Source organism: Acanthisitta chloris, unplaced genomic scaffold, assembly GCF_000695815.1.
Source record: "Acanthisitta chloris isolate BGI_N310 unplaced genomic scaffold, ASM69581v1 scaffold4869, whole genome shotgun sequence".
Lineage (NCBI taxonomy): Eukaryota > Metazoa > Chordata > Aves > Passeriformes > Acanthisittidae > Acanthisitta > Acanthisitta chloris.
Genome location: NW_008689673.1, coordinates 30,454 through 51,442, shown reverse-complemented (window position 1 = coordinate 51,442; position 20,989 = coordinate 30,454). Strand labels below are relative to the sequence as shown.

The following is a 20,989-nucleotide window of genomic DNA, read 5'->3' as shown; positions in this document are numbered from 1 at the left end:
ATTCCTGCAAATTCACAGTGTGTCTCTCTCAAACTCAGTTACCAGTAACTATTTCCTTCATAGCTCCATGTTTGGAGCCATCTAGCTGCTTCAGAGCAATCTAAATATTTCAATAACATGATGATAATCCTCTCAATTAGAAGAAAGGAGTTTTGAAAATTCAGGACCTGGATTAGTGTTTACAAGAAATGCAATTATGTCATATTTGGAAGATCTCATCTTTCTAGCTTTTGACTATTTTCTAGTTATCATAATACTTTGTTATGCCTGCACAAGTGAAAGCACTAAGTAATAGGGGTTTAATATTTATGAAGTTGTATTTTTCTTGCCAGTGATTAATGGCAAGAAATAATTATCAAACCACAGACAGGAACATTTACTTCTACTTGTGGTGTTGTTACTTGCATCGCACACAGTTCAGGTTATTTATAGTGCAACAGCTGCTTTGTGCAGCATCAGAAACTAGAGAAGGTCACAGGTTCTCCATGTAATATTGAGGTCTTACCAGTGACTGATTTCCTAAATTCCAGAGACTTTACAAATGTTTCACCCAGAGCTAACAAACATCATACTCAAGGCATCCTGAGGGAGATCAGAAGAATGTTCTCACACTGCTTTCTGTACTATCCAGGACTTGCTGTGTTGCTGTCAGGGCATGAATAGCTTTATTTCTGAAACGTCCCATTAGTGACCTCAGAGAGTGCATATCACAAGTTTTCTTAGTTGACTTTTAGGAAGAAAGCATCTTCAGGCATCTGTATTTGCAAAACTTTCCTAGGAGTAATCCACTGGTCCCTGTTTAAAATCTGTAACTTCCCTTCTCTTCTTATCTTAGGAGGAAATTAACATAAATAAAAGGAAAACATAAATACAAGAAATAAAAAGACACATTTTTGTGTCACGATACTAGAAATATGAATAGAGAAAGCAATAAAAACTACCCTTGCCTGCTGGAATGACACTTTGGTTAAAGGCCTGATTCCTCAAACTAGCCCTACATAGTGCTACAAGGACTGGGTAGCAATTTGTCTTCCAGGACAGATGTACTTAGTGTACTTGTTTTGAAGCTGGGTAGTTAGATACTCTACTGCTTATTGCATCATACAAGGCTACTTTTTGCTAAAAACTTGATAAATATTTTTCTCTCCTCTACCGGATTTCTGAAGCAGCCTTGTTTGCATCACTCACTCAGTGATGTCAGCCATGCAAAATGCTGGCTAATGACATAGAATTTTGGAGCAATTCCTTCACAGAAAGGGTGATAAGACACTGGAATGCACTGCCCAGGGAGGTGCTGGAGTCACCATCCATGAAGGCATTTAAGAAAAGACTAGACGTGTGAAAAAGTTTGGAAAAGACCTCTGAGATTGAGTCCAACCTTTGACCAAACACCACCATGTCAACTAGACCGTGGCACTAATTGATATGTGATTCAGTGATCAAATCATAGAATTCAGGAGTTGGAAGGGGCCCACAAGGATCATTAAAGTCCAACTCCTGGCCCTGCACAGGACATGCCCAAGAATCACACCATGTGCCTGAGAGCATTGTCCAAATGCTTCTTGAACTCTGTCAGGGGTAGCTGTTCAGTGCCCAAACGCCCTCTGGGGGAAGAACCTTGTCCTGATATCTAACCTAAATCTCCCCTGACCCAACTTCAGGCCATTCCCTTGGGTGCTGTCACTGGCCACCAGAGAGAAGAGACCAGTGTCTGCCCCTCCATTTCTCCTTGGGAAATGTGGGGAACATATAGACTGCTGTGCGGTCTCCCCTCAGTCTCCTCTTCTCTAGGCTGAATAAACCAAGAGATCTCAGCTGCTGTGTGACTTCCCCTCTAGTCTTTTCACTGTCTTCATAGCCTTCCTTTGGATGCTCTCTAATAGATATCTTTCTTATATTGTAGCACCAAGACTGCACACAGTACTCGAGATGAAGCTGCACCAGCAACACGCATTCACAGCTTTTCTTGCCTTTCATCTTAGCTTAATTTCCTAATACTTGAAACTGGAGTTCACTTGCATGGATTTCTTTTAACATTTCTGGACTCAAGTCTATATACATGATGTACTTTGGAGATTACTTTGGTGATGAAAAGTGATCATTGTTGATTTTGTACAAAAGTTAGCTAAGTGAAATGTATCCAGAAAAACAAGTAATCCCTCATGACCTTGAAGATATGAAACAGAACTGTCCTGTCTTCTCCACACCGTGCAGAACTTTCTGGCCTCATATGAAGCCTTTGGAGCCATACAGTGTATTTCATTTTATTGTGCGTTATCTTACAATGATAACACAGAAAGTCCTTCTAAAACCAATACTGGGGAAGAGTCACATGATAGACCAGCTCATCCACTGCTCAAACCTTCTGAAGTGGCTCCAGAAGAATTACATCAGAGATTAATTTGGCCTCTTATGTTTAAAAAGTCCCTGCTACAGAGCTGAGGAGAAACAGCACTGAAATGTATTACTTCTTAGAGCAAGCTTCGAAACAGATCAAATGAGCACTAGAAGACATCTGTCTGTTATTTCCTGCCCACACAGCTTTGTTCTGCTTTATTGCCAGAGCGCTCCATGGATGATGTCACATTTTTCTGAAGAAAACAGGCCACCAGAGCCTTTCACTGACATAATTAATTATCTGTAGTCTGGGCCACAGCCAGAAAAATTCCCATGGCAAGGCCCTGAGAAGTATTAACTCCACACTGCTTGATGTTTGCAGAATTATTAGGGTCTGGGATGCTCTGTCTTGTCTTTTCATACTGTTACAGTGCTTTGCTCAATACTATTGAACCGTGGGGCAGTTACTGCAGCATACAGAATTACAGTGTCATGATCCAGTCAGCACAGGGAGATCAATGTGAGTGGCCACTGCATGAATCTGCATGTTGAGATATGCTCTACATGCTTCAACAATGCACCACAATGGCTAAACTCACTGTTTAAGGTTTGCTGTATCCAGTCTTATAGTTTTTGTCTCAGCCAGTATTAACCATGCAATAACATTTTGCATGTGACCTGAAGCCTGGCAGCAAGCAGGAACCATAGATTGATTTAACTAGCTATCAAGGAATATCTCTTAAAACACCTTTTCAAACACCTGAGCAGAAAGAATCATTAACAACAGCACACGAATTACTATGTTTGCAGTTCAGGCTGAGTGACTGTGTGCATCCTAACAAGTCAGGTACTTTAAAAAGCAACTTTAGGTGTTTCCTCTGACCAGCCCCAGTCACGACAACGATTGCAAATGCAGAGGAGACCTCCCTGGTTCATGTGCTCCAAGTCAGACATGAAAACCCAAACTGTTAAGTCCCTATTCTGGTTTATTCATGCTGAGAAATGGTCTGAAGCTTTCCATAACCCAGGGAAATGGCCCATCATAAGCTACTATAGCAGTATGAGGAAGTCATTAAAATTGCAGCATTTTTCCCACACATTGAGGTGTTTTTGTATTGTTGGTGTCATGTAGTAAGTTGCCATGTTCCTTTTGTAACCTCAACCTATTTTGTGGTCAGTTAGTACCTCTTTAAGAAGAAAAAAAAGATTACTAATGAAATGGTGATAATAGAAATAACCTCAACCTATTTTGTGGTCAGTTAGCACCTCTTTAAAAAGAAAAAGATGACTAATGAAATGGTGATAATAGAAAAATCATTTATTTTCCTCTTTCTTCTGTTATCTTCTGGTCCTTAGTTTTATGTTAGCCAGTCTGGCCCAAGACACAAGAGATCCATGGATCATAGACTTCTTTCTCATGCTTCACACATAAAATTGACCTCACTGTGCTGCAATTTCCATGCCATAAAGGAAATAATACTTCCCACTTATGCTGTGAGATTTAATTCATAAGTATATATAAGATTTAGGTGTGCTATGATTGCTACCAAAAATATGGCACTCTGACATCAATATAGTTGTTCTCGTATTAATTTTTCCCCATTCATTATATTCCTTTATTTCCTCCATGGTTTTGTACTTCTATAGTATCATCCACTTTGTTGAAATCCATTGGCAACTAAAAAGTATCTTCATGAGACATGTAACTCAGCTTCTCTGAGCTGCTCTTTGAAAGTGCTATATTGACTGTATAAGGAACTGAAGCATCTGAAATAGGTGCTCTGACCTGAATTTCAGGTATGTACTTGAAGTTGCTGGCATGAGTACCCCTTCTCCAAGAGGAACGAATCTGCTCAGGCATTTTTTTTCCCCCACAGTGATCTTGCTGCATTCTGGCAGGAATGAGCACACAAGGAGCAGGATGGAGCAAGAGACAAGTTGGTGCCAGCAGGGCTGTAGACACCGGGATGACGAAGTTCAGAGACAACCCTTCTGCCTCCTCTGTGGAGACATGAGCATAACTCAGAGTGGGACACTAACAGACCTAAGTGTGTGTACGTGTGTAGTAAACTGTATACAAAACTTTCTCTTGTCCAGGCATTTTGTTGGCTTCAACAAGCTGTTTTTCAGTGCTCTGTGCTACACGATGTGCATTCAAGTTACTTATGATCGATGAACGGGCAAGAACAGTAGGATTGCATTACAGCAGACACTCACCAGTGTAGCCAATTATTTGAACAGAGTTGTCAGAGGAATGAGGGAAGTGGCTCTAACTCTTAGATTGGAGTAACTAGAGAGGGTGGGCAATGAAAGGTGCCAAGTGAGAGCTCCCAGCCATGCCCATGATGCCCTCACAGCCTCCTGCTGTCTTCAAAATCCCCCTGATTCTCCCCAATGTCTGTCTTTGCCCTCCCCAAGCCCCACTTGGACATCCTTTCACTTCTCCATCCTCCAATTGCATTCCCAGGAATGACTTCAAAATGCCATTTTGCCTGAACTGCCAAGACTGCCTGAGGCAATACTAGGGAAATGGTGTTTCATTATGAAACTGACCACATCAGTATTTCTGTTTCTAGCTTTTTTTAAATTTGAAGGTGAAAAATTCCTGGAAGTTACCATGCAACTGTGTTTGAGTTAGTCAGTTTTACTCATTATGCTGGCATGGAAGGATTGATGTTAATTTTTTTTTTCAAAGAAACCAATAATTTCCAGGATAACAAAGACTTCACTTGCAAAATCCAAACCACTTCTGTTTTAGGAATGTCTTCCCTTCAGAGCACCTCGGCAGTGCATCATTTTGAGTGCTGCATCTGCACAGCCCTCAGAAATAAGTCTCTGAGTTCACTTTATTTTGGACATCATGCAAAATTCTATACTGAAGCCAGCAGTTTCGTAAGATGTGGCAAGACACAGGATGTTCAGTAGGGCCAGCAGTTTTCTATGTGAAAATGTTAAATTTCTCTCATTTTAGTCAACCAATAGGTGGAGCCTTTAACCCTACAAACAAGACACTTTCTCAGATAGCCATGTTCTCACAATTATGCTGTACAGACTAATATTTGCTTTTATTAAAGCACATTTTGGATGGAAAATAATCTGTTTTGCTCTCAAGAGCTTATCTGATCCTCATCTAGAGAACAGGAGACAAAAACTTAATAAATGCACAACTGGGGCAGCAAAGTTAATAAAAACAGACTCATCTACAACTGCAATGTTAAATCAGCAACTGGTGACTCACAGCACTGGACAGCATTATGACACATAAGACATATGGTCATTGCAAGCCCTCCCAAGAATCCCAGATATTTTAAAGCCAGAGAATCCATGCATTTAACACTGATTGCAAAAGGGTTGGCCATGTCCTCTCCCACAGAGTGAACTGTCTCTCAAGAAAAGTGAGAAAAGATACAAGCTTCCTCATTATTGCTGCACCAAGTACATAATTTGTATTAAGTGGAAAAAAATTATTAAAAAATAGTCAAATGACATCAGCTATTTTAAATTATTTTTTAAAATATTGCAAATAAAGGATCAGTTAAAGACACTGATCCTGATGGGAATAAGATCAAAACTTAAAAGCTGATCAGGGTCAGTACTTGCTGATACGTGTTTAACAGAGGACTAAGAATTTTTGGAAAAAAACCCAAGCTGCTCATACTCTTCCTTCCACTCTAGATGACACATTCAATGGATCAGAGACACTTGCCAATTATTCCTCTCTGTTCTGATCCTTCAAGCCTAACTAACATGATAGATGTAGCTCTGCTAAGTACAGCTCAGGCATTAATAGAGAAGGATGTTTAAAATGTCTTTGTGAAAGAGAATTTCAGCCTACAGCTGTCCAGTGACAGTGACATTTTATTGAGGATAATTACTTTGAAAAACATATAATTCTAAAGCAATTTGAGTACCAAAGAGATGGATGGCTATCATCACTATGGTTGATAGTACCTCTGCCCTTAATTTTCAGAGGGAGCAGGAAATTGCCTAAATAGCACAATTTAACTATATTTCAGTATACTGTCTTATCTTTTTCTTTTTTTTAACTCCCATAAAACAGCAGGGTTCTATTTCAAAATTCATGATTTTGGGACTTGCTAGACAAGTTCTGCTTACCCCCCATGGTATGTCCTGCACTTTGCACAGCAATGATTGCAGGCTACAGAAAAAAACCCCATACTATTTTGGACAAAATTAATTTCTGGTTATAAATTATTCAATGAAACTAGAACAGAGCATTTGTGTTATGAAGTCTATTTAATGTTTTTGTCTTGCAAAATCATGCTTCACCAGGAAAACACAAACAAACCAACCAGAGGTCAGTAAGAGGGGAGAGAATTTTTTAATTCACAAACAAACCAACCAGAGGTCAGTAAGATGGGAGAGAATTTTTTAGTTCGTTTTAGTTATATGCCAGATATTTTTAGGGCTTTTTTTTTAGGCTCCCATTTTGTGGACACCATCTTTCTCTTCATTGTCTTGTCTTTTCTATGTCCCCATCTCTAGCTTGGCTCCATTTATCACTGTTGTATTCCCCCTTCCCTTACACTCTTTTTCTTCTATTGCCCAGCCTCTTTCCCCTCATTCCATTCTCCTTAAATCACCTCTCCCTCCTCATATTAACCCTTTTTCCCTGTAGCTCTGTACAGGCCAAGGTTTTTCTCTCAGGGAATTTCTATTTCATCTGTGTTTGATATGCTCAGAAAATCCTAAAATATTTCAATTCAATCAACAAGACTTATCAGTTATAAATTCCTAAAAAGATACTCTATGTACCCTTTTCTCTGGCTTTGCCTGTACTTTTCTCTCTGGCTCTTCTTCAGCTTATCAGTCTCTGATATTTTGCTAATGACCATTTGAAAATTCCTTCTCTTCACTCTATTATTCCTGTCTCCACTGCCAAGGCAATTCATCCCAGCTTTTTATTCTAATTTCAATACTGGGCAAAAGAAACACATCTAGTTTCCACCCACCTGTCTATCCCATATTCCTCACTTGAGCTTTCAGGCAGCTCAATATTTAATAATATTAATAGAAGAGTATAAAAAATGGCACTGAAGAAAAAACATAGACGTTTGTACAGTGTTTTTAACTAAGCAACAGGCAGATGCCTCTCACAATGTTATTACAATACCTTGGGAAAGTTGTTTGCTACAAAAGTAGTTCAAGGCATTACATGAAAATTTACACACTGCATCAAGAGGAAAAAGAGACAGAGAAAAACATCACAACTACAGTTGCAGAGTCAAACTCTTTTGTGTATATTAGTAAGACTGACAAGCGATAGGAAGGCCAAAATACTAAAATACCCTTTAAAAGTGTTAGAATGTAATAGGTAGTATATCACTTACCCATGTGAGTACCTGTTCATTGACTTTGTTAAGAGAATTTCCCTTGTGCCAGGAAATGCAGCCACTGCTACCTAAGTGTTTCATAAGGACCTTACCAGAGACAACAAAACACACATTCCTCATGCACCTCTGCTAACCCTTCCCTGATGCACCCAGGTCAAGAAGAAAGTCTTGCATCCCACCTGAAGGTAAGATCCTCCTGGCTCTGTTGGATGAGAGAGCTCCTTCCTGCCATGATTACTATCAGCAACCAGACCAGCTTCAACCATCAACCAGCCCCATACCTGCCCCACAACAGCCCCTTCTGCAGCTGATGAAACTATCACTGCAACATGAAGTTTGGTAATCAGTGGCACAAATACAATTAACCTACTAACCCCACACTGGCAGTCTTAATCCTGGAATGATCTTTTCACTAGCAACTTCATCAGAGAGATCAAATCAAACTGGGCATGACAAGAAGTGTTGGCTTCTAGCCTGGATCAGAGCAGGAGCACACCTTGCCCTGAGGTGCTTTGACTGCTGCTCTCCAGGCAAGGGCAGACATCCTTTCTGGATCTCTGAAGTCTGGAGACTCTTCAAGAATTGTGGCTTGTGATTATTGTATGTATGACTTGCATATTATACATACTGTTCTCCAAGACATCACATTTCACATATTGCCCATCCACATCCTCAGGTCTGCAATAGAGGAAATGTCCATCTGACAACATGTAATTCCTTCATGCCCCATGGCTGCCTAGCTCTGAGGAGCTCTGCTCCTCCACGCTAAATGTGGAGCCCTGAAGCATGCAAAGGTCCTCTACAGGAACAGGTGGCTGAGCTGCAGGTGATGAATGCCATGTCTGCACTGAAGAAACAGTAAAACACTGACTATAATAAATGTCCTGAGGGGAGACGTAGCTCCTATTTAAACTGGCGTGAAATAAAGGAAACTGTCTTCCAAGGTTAAATTTTTATCCAGCAATAGCCACAGAACCTGGCTAAGAAATAATGCTTTGTAGTGGGAGGCTGTCTTCATAAATGTACTTTTATTATTAGGGGGTGTTTTTCAAACATGTAATAGAAGAGTGAATGGTAAACATGTATGAAAACTGCTCCGACATTTCCTTTTGGGCCCCCAATTAGGAAATGCTGAAAATCAGTGTTGGTATTGCTGGAGATTAATGGCTGCTGCTCAGAAAGTGTACAGAAAGGGAATCTGTTCCTTCCAGGATAAATACATAGGCCATTGGACAAAAATCTGTGAACCACAGATAGGATTATATCATCATTGTAAAGATCCACACTGCCTGTGCTGCTCTGTAATTAATAATATTCACATGTGGGTTTGACTGAAATCACTGTAACAACCAGGCAAATTAATGTCATGCCTTCATGGTCCAATTTATTCTACTCATATTTGAGGTTCTCTTTTCAAATCAGCTCTGCAGTATTTAAAAATTGGATATATTTTTTCCTGGTGTAGGAAGAAATCCTTCATTGATTTTTTGCCCCTCTATATTCGATATGAGTTTAAAGACCATGTAATCACTGGGGTTTTATGTAAGCAGTGAGATCTCACAGGAGAAAATGCACTCCACTGAGCTCTAAGGCCTTTAAAATCAATCCCTGTCATCAGTTCATTTGTTTCCCACTCTCCTTCAGAGAGGTTGTACTTAAGAGCTCTCCTGCCATGTATATTGGGACATATTCTCATCACCACAGCTTCTGTATACTTCTTCTCCCCTTTTATTTTCTTACAAAATAAAGCATAGGCTACAGTGGCCTCAGACAGTTATGAAAATCTTTCCTTCTCTATATTCAGTAAATGCACAGGGCCCAATCAGGAAATCTGATGACAGACAGAGCTGAGTCCAACTTGGCCCTAAAAGCTAAAGCACAGGCAAGTTACCTGAGTTATCATAATCTAAAATTTAAAATAAAGAAAAAAACTAACGAGAAAAAAAGGCATAAATGTCATTGCTAGGGCAAGTATCCATGATTTTATGTCATGTGTGTCTTCAAAATAAAGAGCTTGGAGGTCAAGTGCCAAAGTAAGGGCTCAAAATTGATGTCAACAGCAATGTGGCACGGGACTATGTTTGCTATGTTGTTAGATGATGTGGATAGTGAACTAAGCACATGATGCATTGCTGGTTTACCCTGCTAACCCCATGGTTGTCATGAACAGATTACTTCCCATGTCTGAGCTCACTGTTTGGGGATTCGGAGGCAGTGTCGACTCGCTCTGCATTCAGTAGTACAGGCATAAGCTGTTCATGGCTGCTGAGCAAACAGTCATGGTATTTTATCCTGTTTTTTCCTTCAGAAAATAATGAATCTCCCTCCACGTACAGCCTGATGTTATTCTCAACCCAAAATCTTTATACATATGCCTACAGAATGTTTGTTTTGCCTGTACTGAAATGGCTTCGAAACGAACCCGCAGTCTGATTTGCCAGTCCAACAAAGTGCCAGCCAGACACCAGAGATGTCCGAACAGATCCGAAAATAAAAAGCCATGAAATGACTCAGTGCATTAGGTCACTGTGACAGCCAGGATGTAATACCAGAGTATTTACTTTGGCTGGAGTCTTCCTTGGCTCATCTTCATTTATAGTGTTAAAGCCAGGCTCTCATCTCAAGCCAAAGTGCTGTAGCTTGCCCACTTCAGAAATGGGTCAACACAGGTACCAGGGAAAGAACGAAAATGGGGAGTTTTGAAATGAAATCAAAAACTCCTATGGATTAAAAATAGTAATGCTTCTCTTCCCTGCCTGGCCACAAGGAGGAGAAGAACAGATGAACTCCCAGGCTATGGTTATCCTCACAATCCTCCTGTCAAGAAGCATTAGCAGCACCTAACATCTCTGTGGGGTTTGTCTCTATGAATGAATATCCCTAAAAGTATTGTCCAGAACAATGGGAGTATCATCTTGGTGAGGAATTTCAGCCCATATTGCACAGTGCAGCTATCCCCACAATCCCCATAGGGATAATGAGAACATGGGCAGTTATTACACAGCTGAACATGGTTTTGTAACTATCTCACAAAGTAGAAGTCCATGGTGAACAACAGGAGAATTACTCAAACAACAAAGACCACATTTATTGCCATGCAGGAAACATTAGCAACTTTCTTCACCTCCCCTTTCTAGACCACAAAGGTGACTTCAGGATAAATCTGAACAACATGAGCATGATACATTTCTATTGAGGTTTGACTCCATTCCCCACTGAAGCTCCATTTTTAAGGAAATGACATGCACAAGTTCTTGTATAAAGCAAAATGAAACACTATAAAAATGGTTACTGTTCTGTACTGATAATTTTTTTGTCCTTTGCAAAATTGCATTCAACAGATTTTCTTTCTTTTTATTTCTCCTGCAGTTTTTATTGTTAAATGACCATTCTTGGTCTTTGACACAATTCTTATTTTGAATTCATACTTCCTGTAACTTTAAAGTACTTTCTGACAAACTAGAGGTTGAATTATGTACAGGAAAAGTGATACTTAATGACACTTAATGAGAAGGAATCTCAGAGTTGTGGTAATAGCACAACTCAGGTGACTCATGTACCAAAGAAATTAACAAAGCATTTGCTTCTTCTAATCAGATAAGATGGTAACAAGCTCAAAATTAAAATAAAAATGTAATGAATGTGGGTTTCAGGGAAAAAAATAAAGCCTTATTTGAAATGCTAAGTAGTAGTGGTTGACTAGAATATAGGGATTAAGACAAAATGTTTTCACACAGGTCAGGGAGTTTTTTTCTGCTTGTCCATAGGTTCAGTGAAAAAGATCACTAAAGCGCAACCAAAAGAATGGATAAATTTGGCAAACAGTCCTACCAAAAAGGGGGATAAGTTCTGAAAAGCTACAAGTCTTCATATTGACTTTTCAAAATACCATGTTTCAGCTCCTTATTTTGAAATTCCCTGAAGGCTGACACTATTGAGACTTCAATGGCTTATTAGCATTACAGAGGATCTCAAAACTGTACAGACATTTGGGGGACAAGTTAAGCACAAAATCAGGCTGACTGCCATCCAGGACTTACTACTGGGCTGAATTAACATGCAGACCAGGGCAATTGAGAAGGCTTTCAAGTGAGCACTACTCCAAGAAATAAAACTAATGGATCGTTGAAAGGCAAGGAATGTGCAGAGCACTGGACACCAGACACCAGACAGGACAGGCAGAGCATTGGCTGAACCCTCAGCAACATCTGAATATGTAGAAGGTCCAGGGGATTTCTTAAGTCTATTTTCAGTATTACTGACTTGCAGATTTGTCTCTTGGCTATTTTCATTAATGATTGCAATTACATTCACTATATTTGCTTGTCTTCCCCCCTTCCCCCCTCCCCCCCCTTCCCCCCATCCCCACAACTACTGATTCCCCTGTGGTCATTTTCTGCCTGTCCTGCAGATTCCCATTTCTGTCAGTTCTGACAGGTATTTATAATTTATTCTGCTTTGGTAGCTGCATATAGAGATGGCAAATAAAGCAGTACTTACAACTATGACTATCCCATTAAACCCCAACTACCACTGCTCTCTCCTTGTTGTCCTTTGCCTTGAATTTGCATGTCCCTGTCAGTTGAGCCCTGTGCTCTTTGAACAACCTAAAAATAAATAGGTACATAGATAATATGATTGAAAAGATGTTTAATTTACCTGCAATTCTCCTTCCATTATACTGAGTAGTTTTATCAAGTCCTCTTTAGAAAGCTCTATGGACTTCTTGTTCTTTCGTTCAGTAGGTGCAGGTGATTTTGAGTGCCGTTTGACAGTTGCTGAAACCATGACCTCATCTTCCTTCCGATGAGGTTTGTTCTTTTTCTTGGCATCCTCCTGAAGTTTTTCATTCTCTGCATGGCTGATGACAGGCTTGGAATTGGAGAAGTGCCCATTAGACGAGCTTTCTCCACCTTGGTTTCGGGATCTCATCCCTGCCTAGAAAGAAATAAACATAAGGATGCATTTATAAACAAAATTACTTACAAAAAAAAAGCCACAGTGGAAATACTGCCTTTGGGAAGAACACCAATCTTCTAAAAGCTGAAAAACACTGTCATGCTCAAGAGACTGTGGTAGAAAGCTCAACCCTTTTAACAACTCTGTGTGTGGCAGAAACGACATCCTAAAGCAAGAGCAACCATCTTTTTCAGCAAGCCAAGATGCTGGAGTGAAGTTAAATGTATGGAACTTAAAAGTGATGCAGGAAAATGAGAAATAACATGTCTTTCTTTTTTTTCAGTCGACATTTTGATCATTCACAATTCAACACTACAAAACAAAGCAGGTTAATAAGTAGATCATATTTTAATGAGGGGTTTATTTGAGAAACAGAAATGCAATTAAATTTTAGAAAAGCATATTCCTTGAGTATACATTCTCTACGAGAGTAGAGTGACAATGCATGACAAAGGTCACCCTAGTTTCCCTGAGTGAAACAATGATTTTATTTCAGGTGACCAAGCAAAATGTGCAATGCAGGGTAAATCAGGTGGCAAATACTGCACAACATTATTGGACAGTAAGTGCAGCTGAAAAGAAATTTGAAAAAAGAGCACCAAGGTCATGAAATCAGTAATCACATGGGCAAGATCAACACAGTCTTTCCAGAAGATTCAGGGTTTCTCCAAAATGTCAGGTCATGGTTATGGAATGCTCACATCTCTGTCCTCACAAGGACATACACTGCACTCTTAGACTATGACAGCCAATGTTCCTCAGCTCTGTCACTTGACCTACTGTATCCCTACATTTTTATATCAATAGATCTCATGAATAATATTCCCTTGCTTCCAAGTATTTCCTCTCAGTTAAATTAATCTCTGGATTTAGTCTGCAGTTCATTAGTCAAACAGAAACTTCTCAACATCCATAACACCACAGGCTTTTCTGATAAGGATTTCACAGCAACAGTTCACCTAAAATACATTGACTAATTAGGTTGTCTAAATTACACTGGCCTGCTATGGCTTGCTACTTATTTGACTCAGGCCAGTGTTATAAATCTCCTGCTCACAATTAGCCTTCTTTTTTTAGGAAGATTGTCTATTTATTATTGCTGGTTACTCATATCTTCATTAATTCAGCGGAATTCATCCAGCAGCGTAAATGGGGAGAGAATTAGACCCAATGTTTTTGAGTGAGAGAGTTTCACAAAGAGATTCCTTGCATTGTAGGTCTGCTCCTATCCAAACAATATGTAATACAGGTATACAATGGCCTTTAGCTTCCTGAATGCTTATGCAGTGTGTTTTTCATCAAACAGTTTGGATTAAACACATGAATTACACTTTCTAAAAACAGATCTCCATTATAAGCATGAACAATACCTGAGAACCTCAGGAAATCTTTTAGGTCTCAGGTTTGTAGTGGAAAAATAAACATTGTACTATGTTTCCTCTCAGATAGGGCTTTTCAATTTGTTTAACTTTGATGCATTTTAAACTTTCCAACCATGCTTCCTCTCAGGAGAGAGCACTTGGGATTCAATCTGTCTCTATTTTGTAAGTGTTTCCTTCTGAGTCCCTGTGGGTCACAGCCTCCAGCCACTTTCATCTCGAAACCAAACCTATTTTTTTATGGCTTACAGTGAGTGGCTTCATGGCTCTAGGACATCCTACATGTTTTAAGAATAAATATTTGAAGACTGTCTTCTATATGTTTTCCTGTGGAAAACAGATTATTATATTACAGTATATTCTGCTTAGTAACATGCTGTGTTAGTGATTTCTCTGTAGCAAAATGACTCAACTGCTAGACCTGAAGGTGCACAGTTACTTTTAAATTTAACTCATGACTAGTTGAGACACATCATCCACCTGAAGCATGGCATAATCAACCAGATGCACTTAGCTGAACATGTTAGACTTTATGAAAAGTGTGTGTCACCCTGTCACATCGTAACTCAAGACAGCCACTTTGATCCATCTGTCCCTGTGGGAGCTGAAATAACAATTCATGAAGCCATTTCAAGGCTGAGCACTTGACTATATGCTTATAAGCCCATTAACAGAGAAATTAGGAACACATATTGAAAGCATGCTTTTACTTACTGTAAATCAATATGGGCCCACACAGGACAGATTCAAGTCTATGGGCTTTTTTCAAGATTCATTAGAACAGTAACAGAGCAGCTTAACCAACTGACCTGATGTTTTGTATCAGCTGGCTAATTAGATTGTCGTTAAAGGAGATCAAACTTGGCCTCTTGCAAAATTTCTTTTGAACTCGTAGATTTATTTTGCAGCAAGTCTTACATGACAGTAAGTGTGGCAGACAGTCTGTCACTCTCAGGGACATTGCCCCTGACAGCCTTTCTTTGTGTAAAAGCCTGCCAAAATCCATATAATGCTAACACTTACTCTGTCTTCTGTTACGATGTTGATACTTTTCCAGCATGTTATCCAAATGCAAAGGTGTCATGTGCTGAAGCCAGAGATGCAGGTGACAGAAGCTTAAATGGTGACAGAAAGGGCCAAAGTTTTCATATTCACACAGTAATTTCCAAGGAGTTTAAGGGCCAAAATCAACGGCATGATCCAGCTGTTGTGGAGTGCTCTAGGAATATAAAGCAGCTGTAAGGATGACTGAGTTTTAATTAGAGGAGCATGAAGTAGCCAGAACATACCAATGATCTTGGCTGAAGTACTGTGTGCTGGAAAGGACAGCTTAGTGTTATCATTTTGGACATCCGTCTGTGTTCCTGATGGCATCATGATAAAGGAGAAAAGTTTCTGAGCAGTTGCATGACATTATTTCCATATGCAAATATCAAAATCACAGAACTGTGCTTATCTGTTGTTTCACCAGAATTCCAAAATTGATTCTGGGGACACTGCCAGTCTAACACTGGTAACAAATGACCTCCTGCTGTCACATCTCCATATCTTACAGCATTCCTGATCTGTTGAAGGGATTGTGTTCCCTGAAGAAATAGCTGGTATGATTTATAATTACTTTAGCATTTAAATCTTTTTTTCCCACCTCTTATCATATTGCATAGTAAACTGGAAACCTTTCCTAACACTTTCCAGTCAAACAAGAAGACTTTATAGGATCAGTCACCTTGATTTTGACATTTATTGGCTACTTGTTTCAATGTGTGCTCACAGCATTGGTACTTGGCATGGGAACTCTTCAGGCCTCTCCTCTATTTCAGTCATTCGTTAAGCTTTAAGCACAAAGGACAAATGCTATGATTATTTACTTGAGTCTGTATTGTTGTTCTGGGCATGGGTCCTTGAGTTTTCACAAGTTAGCAATCCACACAAGATTTTATAAAATAACCTTTCTGTTAGTTTTACTGACATCAGGAGGAAATCTGTGAGGAATTTGCTGAGTAGGATGTCAGGAGAGGACAGGCTGCATGCTGTTCCAAACCTTTCCCCTGTTGCCGGCAATTTGTTCTCCCTATAGCTCTTGAAATGACAGGTTAGATTAGGCTCTGTTACAGTGCCATTAGAATCAGATAACACAAAAGGGTTCTTTGAACTTAATGTGTAGTCCCTCTTGCTAATTGGACATGCTGATTTTGGCTCCATAGTGCTTTCCCTTAAAATAATACTAATAATAACGTTATAATACACACACACACAAAAGGTTGATTTAAAGCCATGATACGGTTGTTGCTGTTGGCTATAAATTTGCAGTCTGGAGTTCAGTTGCAGATCTAACTGATTAGGCTATCACATGAAAGTGCTGGGTTTCTGACAGGCTAACAATGTATGGTAGGGTCAGTGCAATTGGGTTATTAGTGAGCCAAAACTGGAATTGTTTCTCTGCTGTGGCTTTGGGAACTGTATCTTTCAGAGTCTCTGCTGCACAAGCATTTGGAATGGAGCAAAGTGTTGTGCAGAAGTGACTGGTACACAGAGTTGATTGTGGAGAACTCAGGCACTGAGCAAGACACATCTCTGCCCAGTGATTACTGATCAATGCATAGCACCAGGAGTGGAAAATAATTTAAATATACTCAAAATGGAGACCAAATCATATAAAACCTCCATCCAATCTGAAACACCCCATAAATGAGGAAGAGAGATGGAAACAATTTAAAATAGTATAAGTCTGTGTCTCCAAGTAGTAGATACCAAGGAAAAAAAAAGACCAAACAAGTATACAACAAAGAGGACACTTTCTCAAATATCAGGAGGAGAGGAAGATTGAGACATCAAATTGGCTTAGAAGTCCTCAGCAAGAAATGCCCCAGATGGGAATGGATGGCTTTGGCCCCACGGGATCTGGATAGCCACAACCAGGGTTACATGGCCTCTCTGGTGTGTCTTTCACAGGACAAACATGTAGAGATACAACTGTTCACACCACTTCAGAGACTGATTAAAATTATAGTTTTCCCAATAGCAATTCTAGGTGTTTTCATGGACTCTGCAGATGTACATTATAATTGTTTTTTCTGATTTGAAGAAATTAAAAGGGATTGCAGTACCAAGAGGTTGTGTTAGGACCAGGTGCTGGCTGCATTGTCAGAGGCATGTGCTGAGCAATGCTGCACGGTTGGGCTTGACTGCTGCATGAAGCAGACGTGTGTCAGACTCCAGACTGTGAACAACACCGTGCCAAGGGAATGCAGACCTCCTTCTTGGGTTTGTTTCTGCAGATGACTCCAGTGTTTGTTTCAGTCGTGCTGGTCAGAGGAGCGTGATAAACCAAATGACAAATGGAATGAAGAATGAAGAACGGAATGAAGAACGGAACAAATATCTACCCTTAGCAATTCTGGACTTTCCTGAATTTCTAAATAGTCATGCCTAGAGCACTAACCCATTGTACTGTCTAACCCTCCCCCAGTCTCTTGTCCTCATATGCAGCATGACTTGATTCGAGCAAACAAGAAGAGATCTTTGTTCCTTCTGACAGTGTTCTATGTTGCCAGTGTGCTTTTGTGAAGCCCTGTGTCTGCTGCTTGCCCTTGTTGTTGGACTATTGGCACAGACATATGGATACTTTTTGAATCAGGACAACTGTCTACTCAGTAAACACCTTCAATAACTGAGCCACAGGGCTGTAATTCCTATACAGACCAGGAGAGTTCTTGTGGCTAGTCTAGCTACACAACACCACTGCTGCCTTCATCCTTTCACTTGGTCTGCTTGCTGCCCTGGAAAAGCATTTGTCATACAGGTGTTAGGAGGAGCTACACTCCAGCACATGAGCTGAGCCTCATGCACGGAAGAAGAAATATGTGTCAACCTTCTGACACTCCCACCAGAGTGGGGTTTGATGTTTGCAAGTAGTGTAGAAAAGTAGCAAAGTTATAGCAGACATACTTGTTGAGGAACAGCAAGAGAATCAGCAAAGCCTTTTTGCTTTATCAAAGATGTATTTTATATCTTCTAAAATCGATTCTTATAACAGTGGAGCATATTAGCACATGGACTATATTCACCAAGGAGACTGTATCAACAATAGTTCCTTTGCTTGAAAAGAGAAATGAGATGAATAAGCATAAATATAGCCCCAAGAAGAAAAGAAATAGATTTCTGAAAATTCCATATCCAGGTGCCATTCTGAGTAAGTATAATCTGTGTGAAATGAGAAAAGGATTTGACAAAACTGAAAGAGGAAACCTGGTCATCACTAAGGCCGATTTATACCACTTTAACACCATTTTCTTAATTCCAAGATAAACTCTTCTCTGGCTAAATTATAGCATAGATTTACAAAGAACAGAGTTTATGCTGGTATAATTCCATTAATTTTGTCATTTTCAGGAAAACCTGTGGTTTCATCTGGAATACTTTTACTTGAGTAATGCATGCTGACCAACTAAGGAGTAACATAGGCTTGTTTCACAAAGATTCATGTTTCCCAGGCTTCATCTGGAAAAACATCTTGGATGCATGAGGCATGAGGAATGATAAGCTATTAGATCATCACTGAGTCAAAAAAATACACTTTTATATATCACTCTCCCCATGTTTTGATTACTGTGCTTCCCAGCTGCCAGAAAGTACAAACAGGAGTCATAGAGAAGAGACAGCTCAAGTAGCTGACACCACTGGACAAACATGCCACTAGGTCTGATGAGGGCTGAGATATTTATTCTCTGGAGTGGCTGTGTGGCTGAGAGGGACTAGCCAGGAGCAAGGTTGGTGGCAACAGTGCTAACTGCCTGCAGTGCAGCCTTTCTAATGTGTTTCGGTTGAGCTGGGAGACAGGGAGGACTCATCCTTCTTCCTGGCCCACTGTGGTGTCCTGTGCCCAGGACTACTTCTGATTTGAAGGAAGAGCATGACTCTCTGGAGGAAAGAATTACTTCTGCTTCCTGGGGCTGCATAACTTGCACCCAGCTGATGGAACCTGTCTTGAGACACAGCCACTCTTTGAGGGGTGGATGTTTGAGGGCTGGATGAGCACTGTGCCCTAGCATGATTCTTCATGTATTGTTTTACAGCTTTCTGCCCTGCTGAGTTATCCCATTTCAAATCAAACTGTGAACTTCACAAGAAGATAACCCTAGCAATGTTGCCATTATTTCCAGTCCAAACCCACTAAACATTTATCACCTGACAGCCAGAATGTGCCTGAAAAATGGTAAGAGAGGTGATGCAGATTAGCTGGCCTACCAAAGATTTTTCTCTCCTGCAGATGGGAAACATTTGGTGTTAGGTAATCATTAGTCATTTCTTTTTGTTGACAGTGCAGAACCAAGCAGATAACCTGCATGATCAAATATCCTGTGGACATAGGAATCACACTACATCTCTGGTAAGTAGTTTCTGAAGACCAGTGCTCCTATATCAATGCACTCTCTCCTGCCAAGATGGTATGAAACTGCTGAAAGCAGCAATAGAAAGGAGCAGGTTGATATTCATCACAGGTCTTGCCTCCCAGTCCCTTGTCCCTGTCTTACAATGACCAACTACAACAGAAAAACTGATATATCACTGGGGGAACAGAGTATGGAAAGTAAAGTCATTCCATGGTCCTTGCAATCCTACTTTAACCTAGGGATGAACCATGGGGCAAACAGGGCATACAACTAGGAAATAAGGAAACTCTTAGCTTTCTACAAAATACGTTTCAACTTTTCACTTTAAAATTACTTTTTATTTCAAAATTAGCTCAGATTTTAACAAGTGTGAGATAAGATAAAAAGATGAATGTCCCAAAAAAGCAAACTTCAAGCTTTGAGTCGAGGGAAGCATTTTGCTGCCTTTTGCTGACATGATGTGGATTGTGAATCCTTTTTTTTTTTACCATAGCCATGATTTGCACAGCTCTGATTTTGCTGAAACCAGTGAACAACTATAGCTACAATTTACATGTGACTAGTTTATCTTTCTTTTGCTTTATAAAAATATAAAAAATAATCACAATGTAGATACCCTTACAGATTTTACAGCAAAAGAAAACAAATTCTACAGAGGACCTGTATCTTCTACAAGTATTGTCTCCAAGAGACAACAGTATAAAAACACATCTGCAGCATCTCAAATTTCAGCTGTCAACCAAAGCAGGGAGCAAGTTCCAAATCTCTCTCAGTGACTCCTTTGTAGGAAGTTTGAGTTGTTGATAGACACAGAGTACCAGCTTGCACATGAATGCCTGGTCATCTGGTGAGAGGTGAATTCAACCCCCTCCATTAGACTGGGCTGCCTTCCACCTCCCCAAAGGTTCCTCCTCTGTGAAGTTTAACTGGTTTCAAAACAAGGAGTTAAAAATAATCTCTGATGCTAAACCTGCCCTTGAGTTTCACTATCAAATTCGGTGGTTTTACAATAATATTTTTCCCTTTGGGCAAACAAAAAAAAAGGAATTCTCTGGCTACATGTATACTGGAGATTAACCATGTCCAGGACTGCACTCTGACTGTGAGGCCAGCTGTCCTGGAAAATCCTTCAGGCTCTTAAGCCCTCTTAGCATCCATAACATGCTGGCTGCATCTACACTACCCACTGGGAATTGCTCCTAGCCCATGCTGACTCCTGAAACACGCTCTCAAATGGTTCAGGAGGGTGTTAAGTGGCCTGACCAAAAGTGTGCCAGGGACCACTCCAAGAGTTTAATATGAGTACTGACATTCACCTTTCAGTATCTGTGCTCATGCCCCATCACTGTTTAATTTACAGCCTTTCCTTTCCACAGCCTTCTCCTTTACAAACAAAGGAAATGGAAAACTAATCAGCCGTGCAAAGGGAAAGTGCAACTCACCATAAATACACAGTCTGCAGAGAGAAAATAAGCGCAGGGTGGTGGGAAAGCAGAAAAGAATCCGAATTTTTCAAGTAAGTTAGGTCAAGGCATGCAGAAGTCTATTACTTAGTCTAGAGGCATAT

At 40.1% G+C, this 20,989-nt stretch overlaps 1 protein-coding gene across 1 annotated transcript in view; it reads right to left on the bottom strand.

The window, feature by feature from the left end:
• FILIP1 (filamin A interacting protein 1) overlaps positions 1–20,989 on the bottom strand; it is a 77,175-nt gene that overhangs the window by 49,526 nt on the left and 6,660 nt on the right. Inside the window, exon 2 of the mRNA XM_009081498.1 lies at positions 12,351–12,629. Coding sequence (XP_009079746.1) covers positions 12,351–12,629 — 279 coding nt within the window. The remainder of the gene's footprint in view (positions 1–12,350; positions 12,630–20,989) is intronic.